A 17,567-nucleotide genomic window follows, 5' to 3' on the forward strand; every position below is an offset into this window, starting at 1 on the left:
GGGATGACAAAACAATAAATTTAAGAGATAAAATAAATAAAAGTCTTGTATTCAAATTTAGAGTGTATTAAATATGAGTTAATATTAATGGCCATTCAAATTTTACGAATGATAATAAATATATACTACCTCCGGTCCTAATTATAAGAGCCAGTTGACTAATTTGAAAAGATTAAGAAAATAAGTTAAGTTAGTTATTTATAAAAAAAATAAGTATTCTCTTTCTTAAAATATTCTTATTAATCAAGTGTGTTGGCTAAAATTACAATATTAAAAGAATTATTTTAGAAAAAATTGTATAAATATAATAGATAAAGTGAATTAGGGTCTCATATTTAAAACCAAAATAAAAGTTAAACAATGTCTCATATTACATACTAGAAGTAGTATAATATAAAATTTACAACACCAATCTCATTAATTCTCACATATTTTTTGGGCCAAAGATTCTCACATGTATTGGCGCTGCCAGTTTTCCTCAGTTCAATTATCATTCTCTCTGAACAAAAATAAAAAATGGCGCTCATTCTCACAGCATAGGCCAAAACTAATGGCGGTGGTGTTCAGAGCAGTGAGCAGTAGTACGTTGAAAACGCGTATTGAAACAGCCAACCCACCTGATCACGACAAAAATCGATCCAGTGTTCCTGTTTCATCATTCAACGTTTCCTTTTCAGATAAGCCCACGCACTCCCTGTGAGAGCCGTAGAAGGAAGCTTCCCTCCTCCTCGCATTTATTCAGGAAAGCTTTGGAATTGATGGATGTAACAACTCTCATTGTAGCGTGACACAGAGTGAAAAAGGATTAGCTATCTCTGATAGCTGTCTTCACGATGATTTTGGTCCAACAACCTTGACCCCACTCTCTTCTTTATCCTTTATGGGCCCCCGTTTTGTTGCTTTCTGGTACCAAAAATCCCATGAATTTGTCAAACAGGACGTACGTCAGGAATTTAAAATAGTGGAATTGTTGGGTTAGTGTGTGATTATTGTATCTTTTTGTACCCATCGTGTTTCTTGGCATATACTTCTATATCTCTCTCTGGTTTCTTTCCAGGATATGAGAAGCCAAACTTGACTGTGAATACTTTTTTGTTCTGAGCCTTCTGGGTTTGAGAGGGGTGAAGCAATTTTGGCTTATTCATTCTTTTCATTGATTCTGTTCCTAGGTTTTCTGTCTCTTCTTTTTGAAATTTTCTGTCAAAGTACTGTCTTTTCACTTCTGCGTTAGTATTTGCCCCGTCTCATCAGCTTTTGGCAATCTGTTTGGGGCTCATCTAACATTGCTTTGTAGATTCCCTATCCTGTCTCTGCATTCATACATGGGTTCTTCCAGTTCCAACCATAAGGCTTTTATTGGAGTTTCATCCATTTTCTGGTTGATCTGGGTTTCATTGGGAGGTATTTCTGGCGATGACTTTTTCATAGACTGTGGATCTCCCAACATCACTAAAGTGGGAGAACGTGTATTTGTGGCTGATAATTCTACTTCTAGGCTTCTTTCAACCTCAAGAATTATTTTGGCAAAGGCAGACTCCGCCGTTGTTCTTCCATCATCTTTTGATTCAAACCTGTACCGAACTGCTAGAATCCTTGAAGGTGTTTCTCGATACACATTCCCAATCAAAAAACATGGTAGGTACTGGATTCGCTTGTACTTCTTCCCTTTTAGTTTTGGAAGCCACAACATGAGCTCTGCAAAATTCTCTGTTTCTGCTCAAGAAAGCACCACCCTGCTGAAAGATTTTCAGTTGGATAGTGGTGTTGTACGGAAGGAATACTCTTTGAACATCTCTGAGAGCCAGCTTGTACTCACTTTCACACCTTCTTCTAAATCATTTGCATTCATAAATGCCTTAGAAGTTATCTCAATTCCTGATAAGGTTATTCCTGAGCATGTTGAGAGTGTTCACCCGCAAGGTGATGATGATAAGAATCTCTGGAAGCAGGCTTTGGAAACTCTTGCCAGAGTGAACATGGGAAATCAATCTGTGTCACCTCTAAATGATAGCTTGGGCCGTGATTGGGTGCCAGATGGTTCGTTTCTTATTCACAGGAATTTTGCCAATTTCACATCCAACGTTACAGCAGTTAATTTCAAAGCAGCAAACATGTCAGATGTTATTGCACCAGCTGAGGTATATGGTACTGTGACTTCATTGAAAGTTGTTGATCAAGATCCCAGATCCAAAGCAAATATGACATGGCTTTTTAATGTTGATCCTGGCTTTGATTATCTGCTTCGGTTTCACTTCTGTGACGTTGTGAATCTACCACCTGACACTCTCTTCAGTGTTTATGTTAACTCGGGGCTTGTTTCTACTATCAATGTTGGCACGGCAATGCCGCATCAAGGAGCCCCATATTATGTGGATGCAATCACAAGAGTAAGTGGTAGCTCTAATTTAACTGTCTCTGTTGGCACACCTAGTCCAGGTGATAATGTTTCTCCAGTCTTTCTCAATGGGCTTGAGATCATGAAAATGAGCAATTCAGAGGATAGCCTGGTCTTGGACCCTAAGAGCAGTTCCAAGAAAAAACTTGGTATCATAATAGCAGGTTGTGTGGCGGGTTTGGTTGTGATTCTTTTAGTTGCGGCTATGGCTGTTGTGTTACTATACCGAAGAAGGAGGAACCGTCTCCATGTTAGTCATGAAAATGGGAAGGACCTTCCTGGTATGAGTGGGATGGATCATTCTAACATCTTTTCCAACTCAAAAATTGGGTATCGTTTTCCACTTGCAATCATCCAAGACGCAACTAATAATTTCAGTGAAGATCTAGTCATTGGTGTGGGAGGTTTTGGGAAGGTTTACAAAGGAGCGTTCAGAGATGAAACAAAGGTGGCTGTGAAGAGGGGATCATCTCAATCGCAACAAGGTCTTGCAGAGTTCAGAACTGAAATTGAGATGCTATCTCAGTTTCGCCACCGGCATCTGGTATCATTGATCGGTTACTGCCACGACCAAGATGAGAGAATCATCATATATGAATACATGGAAAATGGTACATTAAAGAACCATTTATATGGATCAGATGATAAACCAAGCTTAAATTGGAGGCAAAGGTTAGAAGCATGCATAGGAGCAGCCAAAGGGCTTCACTATCTTCACACTGGCTCTACCAAGGCAATTATTCACCGTGATGTTAAATCAGCAAATATACTTCTGGATGAGAACTTCATGGCTAAGGTTGCTGATTTTGGTCTTTCAAAGACAGGACCTGAGATTGATAAGACGCATGTCAGCACTGCAGTGAAAGGAAGCTTTGGATATCTTGATCCAGAATACTTAACAACACAGCAACTCACAGAGAAATCAGATGTTTACTCCTTTGGTGTGGTCATGTTTGAAGTCCTCTGTGGTAGACCTGTGATAGACCCATCACTCCCAAGGGAAAAGGTGAATCTGATTGAATGGGTGATGAAATGTCTGGAGAGAAATAACTTGAAAGAGATCGTGGATCCTCGTCTCAATGATCAGATAGAGTCAGATTCGCTGAAAAAGTTTGTAGAGATTGCAGAAAAGTGCCTAGCTGAACATGGCAGTAACAGGCCTACCATGGGAGATGTGTTGTGGAACTTGGAGTATGCCCTAAGACAAGAAGGTGCTGGTCGCCACCAATCGTCACAGATTCATCAAATGGATCGCTCGAACACTGGTTTATCAGCTACAGAATACACCATGGGAAGCATGGGTGCCATCTCTGATGTTTCAATGAGCAAGGTGTTTGCTCAAATGGTGAGAAGAGAGGATATGAGGTAGAACATGTTACATATGATCATTTGATTTTTCCAATGTGAGTGGCTCAAGAAAAGTAGTACTGCAAAATAGGTAGTTGGGTTTTGATTTGATTCTTATGTTACACTGGAGTGAAGTAAATTCAGTGCATATTGTTGCATATGCCATGTGATACGAGGACACAGCATAAGCATTGTACCTAGAATTTGTTTAATAGTTGGTTTTCTATATTACATTTTGTTCTCCTCTATAAAGATGATGGTGGTCTTACATTTCTATTTTGTTTAATAAATTTAGTATCTGATACTGCTACTAACTAATTTGAATTTGAGATGAGCAGACCCAATAGAAAATACTGGAAAAGTTGTTTGGCTTTTTTGGCTAGTAAATTGTTTGGTAATGCTAATATTGGTTTCCCGCAGGAGACCAATTTTCAATATAGAAAGGAGATATTGAAATGCGAAGTTACCATGTTTTCTATTACCATCAACCAAACCAACTTTATGATTAAAGTTACCATTTAATTAGTCATCCATTCTCAATTCTTCATGCCTTTTTTTGCCACTAATTACCATCTATTAGGAGAGAAAAAGTTCAAAGTTGTAAATTTGACATCGCATTTAAGGAAAATGTTTTCCTTGTGGTTTATATATATGAATTTCTAATTATATGATATACTATCTCGGATCCTAATTATAAGATCTTGTTTGTAGATTACAAATAAGGTCTTATAATTAAGACCGAAGGTAGTAGTTACTTTGTATCTAGAACTTGGGCAAATGACTTCCACCTTGATGCTATATTTGGCACTCATCTACTAAGGTGATGTCATCTTACATTTCTAGTTGTTAACATACAAATATAATTATGCTTTAATCAAAAGATTAAAATTTTTTTTTTTGGGGATGCAATTATTTCACTCTTTATTGACTTAGATTCGGAATGTGAAAAGAAATGAAAAAAGTTAAAAAAAAAAAAACGTGGTTGGTACGATAATGTTGGTTTCTCGGAGCCAAAAACAAATTTCCAGGATTTGGTCAAAAGTTATCATTTTGTCTTCTTTTCCCATTAACTATGCCAATTTGATTATTTGATGGCTGTCATTCTGTCTTCCATTCCCATTGAAGTCTCAAATTTGTTGATCTGGATGACATCCTCATTGGTAGCATCATCAGCTTCTGAGGAAAATCAGAGATCAAAAAGTGTACAAGTCAAATGAGACATTTGGTCTTGGAGATATTTCCGGTTTTCACTCTGCAATTTTCTGCGTGCAAGTAAGTCAATAATAATAATAATAATAATAATAATAATAATCATCATCATCATCATCATCATCATCATCATCATCATCATCATCATCATCATAAAAACATAAAATCTGTTTGTGGTAATGTTCTTTTATGTGTTTTCATCAAATGATTTATACTACCTTCAGTCTTTAATATAAGACTTTGTTTGACTTTTATTTTGGTCCTAAATATAAGACCCCATCCACTTTGTCTCTTATATTTATATATATTTTTTTAAAGTATCTTTCTAACAATAATAGTTCTAGCAAATATATTTGATTAGCAAGGATATTTTAGGAAAAACAACACCTATTTAGGACAAATAACTAATTCAACTTATTTTCTTAATCTTCTCAAATTAGTCAACTAGCTCTTATAATTAGGACTAGAGGTAATATTAATTTACTCACCTCAAATTATACCTTAGTCTTAATTAAACTCATCAATACTAAAAAGAGAAGAAAAATTAGAATGCTATTAATTAAACTCATCAATACTAAAAAAAGAAGAAAATCAGAATGCTATACGTATGATCATTACGCTTCAACTGGGTTATTCTATTCCTCCTCTTGAAAAGCAAAGAACTTAAATCAAAATACTTAATAATATGCCGATACACTTATACAAAACTTCTACTTCGAGCACAAACAATATAGTCATAAACAGTTAAATGAAACGAATCCATGAAATAATTTGATTGAAATTATTTCTTCAAACAAACTTTCAGAGTAAAATTGTACTTCAATCTTTACATGTTTAAACGTTCTAGGTTGGCTAATAAGTATTTTCCTACTAAAATCAATTATATGAATTTCATGGTATCATTCTCATGTATAAGAAACAAATATCTATGTTTTTTTAAAATAAAATTAAACTATGTTGTTTGTTCATACATTCAATTTACACCATCAATGAAATTTGTTTCTTCTTCGATTCTATTTAAGCTTCTTGGTCTTTTGTACTCCCAAGAGAAAGGGAAAGATTTGGGTCACATTTGATTATTTAGTTGTGATATAGTAGTAATTTGATTCAAAATTCCGGGGTTCAAATTTCTTACCGAATAATTAATGATTATGACATAATCATAAGCTATTATATTATTTTCCGTGCAAGGCACGCAGGGATGAAGTCAATTTGGGTAGTAATTTCATTTGACTGTGACATCCTTAACATTCAATGCGGATTATGATATTGCTTTAAAGATATAAATAATAAATTATTAGTATAGTGGTGTTACATCCATAATTTATGTCGTCTATGTTTAATGATGTGATTAAGTTACCAAAAATCCTGCCGGCCAAAAAAAAAAAAGGTTGCCAAAAATCCACAGAACATAGCTTCATTTTCGATTTTCCATGGAACTACCATTCAGGTCCTAAACGTAAATCATTTGTAAAGAGAGTTTTGGTCTATGTTACTTGCAGTATAATCTCTCTGATATTTATTATAGGTTTCAAATAACTAATTTATAGATAACAAATAATTAGTTATAATTAGTTAAAGGATAACAAATATTATAGGTTAAAAATATAGTATTGTTTTCAAATATGCCCTTCTAATAAATAAGAAAAAGGATAAAAAAGACTGTACAGGGAAATGTGATAAAAGAGTATGGTAAATGAAAAGAACAACTAATTAAGAGTAAAATTGGAAAAACAAAATCCACGAACACAAGTTGAAACTTATAAAATAGACCACAACTCTCTCTAAATTTAAAGCTTATAAATAAGACTTGGAAAGTATTTAATGCTTATTTTTTAATCTAATTCTTATTTAATTCTCATTGAAAAGTGAGAAAGAAGGTAGAAATATGTGAATAATTTGTAAATATAGAAAGAAAATTTTAATAGAAGTAAAATCGACAAATTATATCAATTTAATACATTTCTTAGTACGTGAGAATGTGTTATGAGTTAATTATATTAAGGATTAGAGTAGTATATACCACCTCATATTATTAATATAAAAGTTAGAAATATATGTTGAATTTTTTAAACTGTTATCTTTAATCATATGTATAGGATTATCTCTTTATGAAAATATCTAACAATCAATAAGAATATTTTTTAAAAAAATTATAAATTTAGTAAATAAATTAACTTAAAATATTATATTTAAGATTAAATTTAATCCTAAGTAACTTAAGTTAAGAAGTAATAATTTAATATATATTTTTATGGGAGTAATATCTAATATTACGAGTTACGGAGATAAACATACCACTCCCGAATGTTTTATAGCACAGGTGCTAATAATGATGCTGATTTGACGTGTTTGCTTTTATTTCGCTTACTAATAAATAATTGAAGGTGTACCCTTTTACCTTGCTTCTGATTTTGTTTTTTTGGAGAATAATAAATAAAGATTTAAGAAATTTTTAAATCCCAAATCAGATTTGTTATCACATTTTTTAATAAGTTTTGGCAACAATTATTTGCAAATAACAATATATTTTTGTAAGAGTATTTAATTTGAGAATTTGTAATTTTTATGGTTATTTTTTGTTATTTCCCCTTTTTTTCACCTTTTTTCCCAGAACCTGACACTATATAAAATTGGATTTTTTTTTTCAACATAAAATTGGATTTCCTTATTTGTTTAATACTTAATTAAATGAAAGGGCAGCAATAAGATCAGAAATAAGGCTGTTTATAGATTGGATTTGATTTGCTTTGGGCAAAAATTATACCGAACCAACCCAATCCATTCAACCAAAACACCCCGGATACCGTAGTTCATAGCCACGTGCTCTAATCCTCTGAGCTACAGGCTCCACCCCGTCTCCACTGGATCTATTCCCCGGAGTACCCTAAAAAAAGGGAACCTTTCCTCTCCCCAGTCATTTCGGCTCTATTACTCACTACATCAAAAAATTTCCATGAATGAAAGATGTAAATCCATTGGAAAATCAAAAATACGTATGCCGAGGTTTTTGTATTTTTGTACCCAAAAAAGGTTGATGGATTTTATCATGAAGTCCCTTTGGAGCAGTTTAGATCCTGCTTAAATAATAATCCTCCCATCCTTAATATGATTTAATTATTAAGCTACTTTGATCCTAAATATAATGTCTATTTTTAATATTTGTTATTTTTTCTAAATTATCTTTATGGATATTCTTGAAACTATAATTAAGTAGAAGGGGAGGAAGGATATTAAGAAAGATGATTATAATGTTTTAGAAAAAATATGTCATATTTTTTATAGTTAACTAACTTACCTAACTTCTTTAATCTAACCAAATTAGTTAAATAGTTCTTATATTAAAAAAAAGTGACTACTTTCTTTTTTTCATAAGGTCTATATTCAATTTTTTTGGCCAAGAATATATAAACCAACCAACGAAGTTAAGCTACAGACAGCCTTTCCAAGTTAACTAATACTACCATTCGCATCACTTTCTATTATTGTAAAATATAATAACGTATTATTGTAAAATTTGAACTTCAAAGTTGAGTTAATGTTAATTAAAAAAATAATGCTTAAGTTAATGAGTTGATTAATCATTTTAATATTCAATTCAAATGATACATAAAAAATTACTTCCAAGCATCAATAATACGCATTTTTTGGACCAAAATATTGCTAATATGAATGACATAAAAACATAATTGGGGAATAAATGAGTCACAAACGTATAGCATAAATTAATCAATCAAAAGATTTGTTAACCATTCACATTTTCAATCATTTCGCAACAGTTAACGCGGTGAAAATCAGTAATAATAGAGATTGGTCAACAGTCAGAATCAGTTCAACAGGCCATCAGTAGCCTTGCCAGAATCATAGAAGCAAATAACACACAAAATAGACCAAAATGCAAGAAAATTGATAAACACACAAAATGACAAAAGCAGCAAAGCAAGCAACAACAGCAGCAAAAATGGCCCCAGCTAGTCATCCTCCTCCTCAGAATGTTGATCCCCCTGATCCTCATCACCCTCTGCATATGGATCGACAGCCATATCATCGCCCGAGCCAATACCAGCCCTAGAAGTTCCAGCTTCATGTTCATCTTCCGGTGACTCTGCCTCAGTGCTTGTATCTTCCACATCCGGCGCGTCAATGTCCAATTTCCTTGCAATCTAGACTAATAGCTCCTCCATGCGCCTTTGTCTACGTCTCCTGTGACGTATCTCTCTGTCCAATTTCTCATGGAGGAGATCCAAGCTTTGAGTGGTAGGGTCAACATTGGCACTGGCTCGAGCTTCCTGTTGCCTCCTATATTCCTCGGGGAATTGTTCAGCAAACATGGCTTCAGTGATCCGTTGTTGTTCTCGTTCAGGAACTAGATTAGAGTAGTTGAATGGTGAAACAGGTTTGAACTTTTGGTCTTTGTCTTTCCACTCTACCCCCACTTTAGATAGCAGATCCGATATGAGGTGAGGCATGACGAGATTTGTATTGTGGGCTCTGCAGGCATCCTAGATGGCATCAAAAATCAATTTTCCTACATCTACTGTTGCCTTGATCATAAGCAGATATATCAGGAGTGTCAGATTCCTTGGGACTTCACTGAGATGTGTGGTTGGCATAATGTTTCTTGTGACAATATGCAACCAGATTCTGGCCTCCGGTATCATGTCTTTTCTCATAATATATGCCTGACCCCTCTTAGGCCGCACCCACATCGCATCAGAACCAGTGAGTGTTGCTGAGATGGCATCGAGGGGAATCTCCTTCTGATTGTTGAGATAATACTGATATTGGCACTTGTCCACCTCGGGAAGCTCATAGTGATCTCTGATGCGCACCGGAGTAATGAGGAAACGCTGGTACCGTATAAACATCTCATTACTCAAGTTTGTTGCCACCCTAACATAGAATTTTCTGACCAGCTTCTCATTTCCTTCACCTTTGGGACCAATCAGATTTAGGAGGTTGAGCTTCCTTGCTTTTTTATAGAACCCGAATTTATTTGTGCACGGAAATTCTCTTTCTTGATGCAAACCTCTTTTTTCAATGAGCTCTTTAATTGGAGGATCAGGGGAGGTGGCACGGGCTTTCTTCCTGGGGGCCATTGGATTGTTACCTCGCAAGACAGGGGACGGAACGCACTGAAACAAGACAGAGAAGAGTGGCTCCTACGGTTAGAGATCGAGCGGCGATTCCAGGGAGAAGCGACCGGCGGCGACAGAGAGATAGACAACAATTGGCGGTTTCGAATGGACCGAAAGAGATGACAGGCGATTTCGAAAGGGAATGAGGATGACTGGCGATTTTGAAGGGGGGGAGATTATCTGAATGGAGGGGAAACTGAATGGGGGGAGAAATTATCTGATGGGGAATGGGGAAACCGGACCGGGGGGTTTAAAATTGGGATGGGGAGTGAAAAGACCAAAGGGTTAGGATTTTAAAATTAAAACAATGAATTTATCCTCAAAACCGGTCAAATACACTGGGGCAAAGTGGGTATTGAGAGAAATGAGTAAGGTTAAAACGGGGAACAAAAAGAAAAAGATCAGATAATGCGAGAAGGCACTGCGGCGGATTCAGCAAGGCGCTGCGGCGCCTTTTACCAAACTGCAGAATCTTGGCTTAAGTAAACGTGCCGCAGCGGATATGTTCAAACGCCGCGGCGGTTTGTACCGAGAGGGATCTAAAACCAAATAACTTGTTCACCAAATAACTTGACCGCAAGTGGACGGGTCGCAAGTAATATAAAAAGTATCGTTCCCTCAGAGACTAAGGCTAGATGAGTTGAAAAATTATAATTGTGTATTTGATTAGGTTAAGTGAAACAATTGTTGTAAAAGAGTTTGTGAAATGAAAGTTAAGAAAACAATGGTTTAAAACAATATAAAATCAAATCAACCTTGAAACAATTAAGAAACTAGGGTTATTCTTCACTAAAGTACTTCATGAAACTGGATTAATTACTTCTCAAATAGTGCTTTACAATAAGTTCAGTTAGCCTGGGTTTACAGAATTGATTAAGCTTTCTCAAGTCAAAACCAAATGTTGCAAACACAATTAAAACGCAGCAATCTCTTGCATTTGTTTGAAAAGGTTGCACTTTAAAAACCAAAACCCATTTAGTCTATGTTAGGTCAACAGATACATCTCTGATCCATCGACAAACCATCTATTTAATCAATTAAATTTCTGGACTAGCATGTTTTTGCCAAAGTTCACGAATTAGTTTAACTTTCTCAAGTTAAACTAATCAATCAATCAATCCAAATGATGGCCAGACAAAAGGAAGCATTAAGCTCAAAGTAAAAACAACTGAATATTATCATTAACACTAAAGAGAGAGTAAAACCCAATCTCAATCCATACAATATATCAAAATAACCCTAGAAAAATGGATTTAGCTATACATATCAAGTAAAGAACTACAACTATAAGAGTATCTAGTAGTCATAGCAGAAACAAGAAGGGAAGAAGAAGGAAAACCAGAAAATTCAAGTATCAAGCTTTGAATCTTTTCTAGCTTCAAGCCCAAAAGTTCCAAGCCTCCAAAACTCCAAACCCTAGCAGAGCCAGCCTCTAAAATTGCTCCAAAAGTCGAACTCTCCCAGAAAAACTGAGTCTCCACCTCTATATGCCCTAATTTTTTAAGTTACAACATAAAACGCACAGCTGCGAAGGGCCAGGCGCTGCGGCGCCTATTATAGAATGACTTTGAGGCTCAGGTGCCGCAGCTCACGTGACAATCGGCTGCGGCGGATTTTACCGAACAAGTTTTCTCTGAGATAGCTTGGGCGCCGCGGCAGATTCAGCAGGGCGCCGCGGCGGATTTCACAGAGGCACACTCCTCCCTTTCTGTTTGATTCGCTGCGGCGTTTTCTCCCAGAGGCCGCAGCGGATACTTCTTTTCAGCTTTTCTCCATTCTATACTCTCCTCAGGCTTTGTTTCTTGCAAAATTGACTTATAACCCCATAAAAGAGCGTTAAATCAGCTTAATTCAGTAGGAATTTTGAGAGGTTATCAAAAGGCAAGTGCAGAGCATACTTAGAATCTCTGGTGACAGAAGAAAGACATTATAAGTAAGGCTTTCAAAAGAGAGAAATTTAGAGAACTCATGAGAAAAGCACATTAGTATTATACAAAGAAGTTGATACAACTCCTACCCGTAACTGGAAGCAGAGTGGGGTTTATATAGAGGCTTGGTGCTATTACATGACAAAGTTCTAATAATAGATATCATTATGACGGGTAGGTGTCATAATGACTTGACATTTAATAAACACAACCACCCTATTAATGACACAACTACCAACTACTCTAATAATAACAACTACTTTACTTATTACAAGAAAACGAAATAGACTATAGGACGAACTACTTTAATAAAGTAAAAGCGGATGGCAACATAAAATAGGCTTATGACGTGTCCTTTTCATCTTTAGAGTGACACAAAAAGAGATTTTTTGATGATGGTGCTCCTTAGTCTTTGTTAATAGGTTCATGGCTGGGAGACAGGTTCATGATACCTTCTAGGTCAGGGTCATCTGAGTCGTAGTGTCTCCTTGTACAGTAGGATTCTTCAAGTTCTAGGTCAAGTTCATCTTGGTTAGGATCCTAAGGATTCTCTTGCAAGGAATAGGAGTTGTGACTGAAAACTTGGCTGTGGGAGATGGAGTCCTTCAAGTTGAGTGAGTTGAATCTGTGAGTCTCCTTGATAAGTCTCTTGGGTCGCTTTTGCTGGTAGAGGGACTTGTGATCTATTTGGTGGAGGTCTGACAGCACTCATGATGAAATCTCTCTGGAATTCTTTAAGTGTTGTGCTGCTGGTTGGCGGTGAACTTGGAGGGAAAGGTCCAAGAGAAAGACATGAAGTGTCTTCTCTCGTGTCTAGCTGATTAAGTACAGTTAATGTCTTCCCAATTTTCTCCATTAATAATCTTTCATTTCTTGGCCATGAGGGAGTGGTAACCTAGAGAATCAGATGGTTGTCTGTGTAAAGCTTTTAGGTAGCACTTATACCATAGTTTCTGAAAAAAGTATACAAATAGAAAAATTTCTTTTGTTTGGGAGATGGTAAGCCCTAGATATTATGATTCTTGAGAATTTTTCAAAGTTTTCCTCTCTAGTAGGGAATAGCAGCAATCATCTCAAAGAGTGTGGCAAGAGGAGAATTTTCATTTCTGGAGTCATTCAAATGATCATGTATGACTATGGCTGAGAAGACTATGGCACAAGTGTAATTGGTTGAGACAGACCAAATGTACCATAAGAGCTCCTCTGGTATGAGTCCTTTAATGATGGGAATAGTAAGGCATGGAGCATCAGCATCAAAGTGCTAAGGATATGGGTAAATTCCAGTATTCATGAGAAGACGGTGGAGCCAGTAGAACATAGTGCTTCCGGCAAGGTTTTGGACATCTGCTGGAGATTCAGGACAGGATCCAGGAGGGAAAATAGTGGATTTCATTCTGTGAGGCATTTCTGGTTCAGAGATGGTTACGATGAAAGGGGGTTGGTGTTTGGAAAGTGACAAGAGTTTTGGAGGTTGAGAAGCTTTCTGTGGTCTTGAGAGGAAATCTGCGATGATGTTTTGGTAACCTTTGAGGTGATGGACAATGAATTTATAGAGAGAGAACTAGTCTTTCCATCAGAGTAACAGGCTGTCTAGCAAAATCATTCCTTTGGGATTAAGCATTCTGAGAAAAGACGTATTATCCATTTCTACTCTAAATTGATAAGAACTGAGGTAAAACTGAACTTCTCGATTCCTTTTTTGACTGCAAAGACCTCCTTATAGGTACTATGATAATGCTTTTCTGACTCCTTGAATTGTTTTCTTGCATGTCCATAGTAGAATTTCTTTCCATTTATTTCTTCAATTAAGACATCTTCTCAAAAGTCATCACTAGCATCAGTTTGAAAGATTCGCAATCCTTTGTCAGGGATCTTTAAAGGAGGTGGTTGCTATACAATTCTTTTGAGAGTTTTGATAGTTGAAGTTTGCTCTATACCCCACGCTGGAAGATTCTCTTTTTGCGAAGTGTGGACAGCTGGCTGGTGTGATTAGATACATGAGGGATAAAATCTCTAAGATAATTAATAATCCCCAGAAACTGTTGAATTTGCTTTACTGTAAGATTATCGTCTGAGAACTTGAGCAATTCCTTTGCAATATGTGGTCCAGGATAATGCTGACCTTTTTCAAAATTCATTCCAAGAAATTCTATACTTTTGACACCTATTTCTCCTCTCTTTGCCGACAACATAATCCCATATTTTTTAATTATTTCCCCAAATTGGGACAATAAAAGTTTATGAGAATTCTTATCATTTAAGAAGAGTAAAAAGTCATCAATATAAATGAGGAGGTTATCAAGCATAGGTTCAAAGATTCTGGTCATGGCCTTTTGGAATAATGATAGGGCAACTTTGAGCCCAAATGGCATAACAGTCTATTGGTATTGGGCATATGGAATACAAAAAGCAGTTTTGGGTCGATCTTCTGGGTGGATACCCAATTGCCAAAATCCCGCTTTAAGATCAAACTTGGAAAAGATTTTTGTATCTCTAAGATGGACTATAAGTGAACTAGGCTTTAGTAAAAAGAATTTGTCATCTTGGAGAAAAATATTGAGAGGTTTATAGTCAATGACTAACCTTTTCTTTTTTCTTTTGATTTTTAATCTCTTTTCAATGTAGAATGCTTGGCAAGCCCAATCAAATTTTGTTGGTTCAATAAAGTCTTGTTTGGTGAGCTTGAGATCTTCTAGATTCATCCCTGGATGAGAGGCTTTTGTGAGATTGATATCTTCATTTTTCTTGAAGGGGAGTTTTATGAAAAACTCTTGATTTTTCCATAATGGAAATGGATGAGGGAATTGTTGATGAATATCAGCACAAAACTTGAGGAGATGATCTCTAATGCTTTCATATCCTAGTGGTACTTGTTGGATTTCAAAAAAATTAGAAATTTTAGTATATGCACTAAAGAAATTTTTATATCTAATTCCTTTAGGTAGTACTTGAAGATTCATAGTATGATAATAGGTATCAAATCCAATAAGGATATCTTTCCTAGGGAGATCATTACTAAGAACTTTCATCTATAGAATACATCTTGGGAAGGACTGAATACCAATCTTCCTTCAAATAATATATTCAATCTTGAATGTTTTTGAATCAACAGTAAGGAAGAATTGATCACAAGGGATCCATGACTCAGAAGGAAGGATATCAGAATTCATGATGGTTCTGCAAGCTCCAATATCTATGAAAGCAATAACAGGAATTGGTTTTTCATATCTTTCTGGAAGGATATGGATTTTGACATTAGGTTTGAGAGTGACTTTGTTGTGTTCTAGCTGAGAAGCCAAAGAACCATGGAAAGATGGATACACGAGTTGTTCAAGGGAATATAGATACCCTTGAGGATCATCATCTTCTTGGGATAAAGATTCAGAGTTAGTTTCTTCATCTTTAGAGAAAGGAAGAACATATTGTGTTTCTTCATCCTGAGCATCTTGTTCTTCAATGACATATTCAATATCTTCATCTTCATTGATCATTAGAACAGTCTACAAGTATTCCAGCATCTTCACATCTTTTTTGTCTTGTTAGGACAATTTTTTTTTGCAAAATGTCCTTTTTCCTTGCACAAATAGCACCTATCAGATTTCTTTGAATAAGACCTACGTCTTTTGAAGTACCTCAGGAAAGGCTTTCTAGTTCTTCTTCTGGAATAAGAACCCTTTGGATATCTGAATTGACAATAATGAGATTTCTTCTTGGTAGAACAAGAGTAATTTTTATTGTCTTTGGATTTTATCTTCAGATGAGGTTTTTTGCAAGCATGCTTTAGCTTTGACTGTCCTTTCAGCATTTCTTTGAAGAACTTCTGTTGTTCACAGAGCTTATCCACAGTTGCCAATGCCAACTGGTGTATTTCTCCTATAGAAATGTCAGACATATTTCTATGAAGTGCATTGATAGCTCTATGAATTTTTGGTTGCAGTTCATCCAGAAGAGAGGCAATAAAAGTATGCTTGAGATTGATATCATTAGCTCCTCTGAGCATGTAGTATTTTTCAGATATTCTTTGAAAATACTTTTGCAAGTCTCTTTTATCTAAAGAACAGCATTTCATCTCAAAGTATTCTTGGCGATATCTTTTGTCAATGATCTAGAAATCACCAATGAATTCCTTGTGAATGAGTCCCAGAAGAGTTCCTACATTATTAACTCTGGCTGCTGCTATCTTTTAGTAATCACTGAGGCTTTGAAACCATTCTTTTAATGTTCCTGTTAGTCTCAAGAGAAACTTTGTAAGAACTTCCTCAAGATTTGTATCATGCCTGGTAAGTTGCAAATCAATCCATGCCCCGAACTCATGGAGTCTGTTTCTCCATTTTTCTGGAGGAATGTCATCAAAAGTGAACCATAGACCTGTAGTAGGTTTGTAGTCTATTCTTCTAAGGTCAGATATATGAGGGACAAATGGTTCTTCATCAAAAAGATCTTCAACTGTAGGATCTGGTTGGACCACTACTACTATAGAAATATCAGCATGATATGTTTCAAAGTTAGAATTAGAACTGTATTTAATAGAAGGATCAGACTCAGTTTCAAAGCTTCCATCAGATGATGATTGATCTTTATGCAAAGATTGAAAAGTGGCTATGATTTTGTTTGGATCAACAACTTCTTTTCTTTTTTTCCCTGTCTGGAAGAGAATCTTGTTTTGGTGGAGATGATGGCGGAGTTTTTATTATAACTCCTTGAAAGGATGGTGTTGGTTCAATAAGTTTAGTATATGAGGATGACAGCTGAAAAGGTCTTTCAGGTGAAGAGAGATGAGGTGGTCGTATTAGAGGTTTAGGAAGAGGATTTGGTTATACAGGTGGAAAAGTTGGTTGAGGTTTTCTTAGTTGTCTTAAAATGGGATAAGACATTTTGAAAACCTTACTGTAATCAGATTTTCTGGGGTAAGAGGAAGGTGATGTTGGATATGTAGGAAGTTGGAAACTAGAGAGGTAAGATGGATAAGGATCATAGATGGTTTGTGAATGATCTTTTGCAATATCTAGCTCAATTCTCTGTAAATCCTTTTGGATTTGTGATAATTCTTGCTCTTTTCTGGTAAACTCTAGTCCAATATATCATTTTTTTGATAAATCTCTTCAGATATGCATCCAGTTGATAAGCCTGAGAAGACAAGATTATATAAAACTGTTTGACTTGATCAGAGACGTGATCAAGCCTGCTTGTCAGAGTATCAGTTCTGAGAGTCAACAGGTCAAGCTTTGAATCAATCTTTGCGAGAGTTCTGTTCTGGCCGACCGCATTCTGGGTCTACTAATTAAGAACTTCTTCTGCTATTGAGACTGGTCTGGTTTCACCAGTAGGAGAGATTTCTGTTGGAATAGAGAAAGGTTTTGCTGCAACCTTTGTTTCTCTGTTGGTTCTTCTTTCAAGGGAAGAAAAATCCTACTTATAAGGATCTATCATTGCTATATACTAGATGAATTGTCAAGTGACAGGAATCACCGGATCAGTCCTTTGTTTAGGAAGAAGATCTTCATAACTTGTTTCTTTAAGCAAATCATATAGAGATAATCTACTAGAAAA

The 17,567-nt window shown here is 35.8% G+C and overlaps 1 protein-coding gene across 1 annotated transcript; it reads left to right on the forward strand.

Annotated features, from left to right (window-relative positions):
- Positions 1-1,011: 1,011 nt before the first annotated feature.
- LOC114734618 (probable receptor-like protein kinase At2g39360) lies at positions 1,012-4,010 on the forward strand. Its single transcript, XM_028922241.1, has one exon. The coding sequence runs from the start codon at positions 1,323-1,325 to the stop codon at positions 3,762-3,764; it is 2,442 nt and encodes an 813-aa protein (XP_028778074.1). The 5' UTR covers positions 1,012-1,322; the 3' UTR covers positions 3,765-4,010.
- The last annotated feature ends 13,557 nt before the right edge of the window (positions 4,011-17,567 follow it).

The sequence above is a fragment of the Neltuma alba genome, unplaced genomic scaffold (assembly GCF_004799145.2).
Source record: "Neltuma alba isolate B1F8T4 unplaced genomic scaffold, ASM479914v2 tig00013120_pilon, whole genome shotgun sequence".
Classification (NCBI taxonomy): Eukaryota; Viridiplantae; Streptophyta; class Magnoliopsida; order Fabales; family Fabaceae; genus Neltuma; species Neltuma alba.

Coding starts and splice junctions, on each gene's coding strand:
- LOC114734618 (XM_028922241.1), top strand. CDS start 1,323: ATGGGTTCTTCCAGTTCCAACCATAAGGCTTTTATTGGAGTTTCATCC.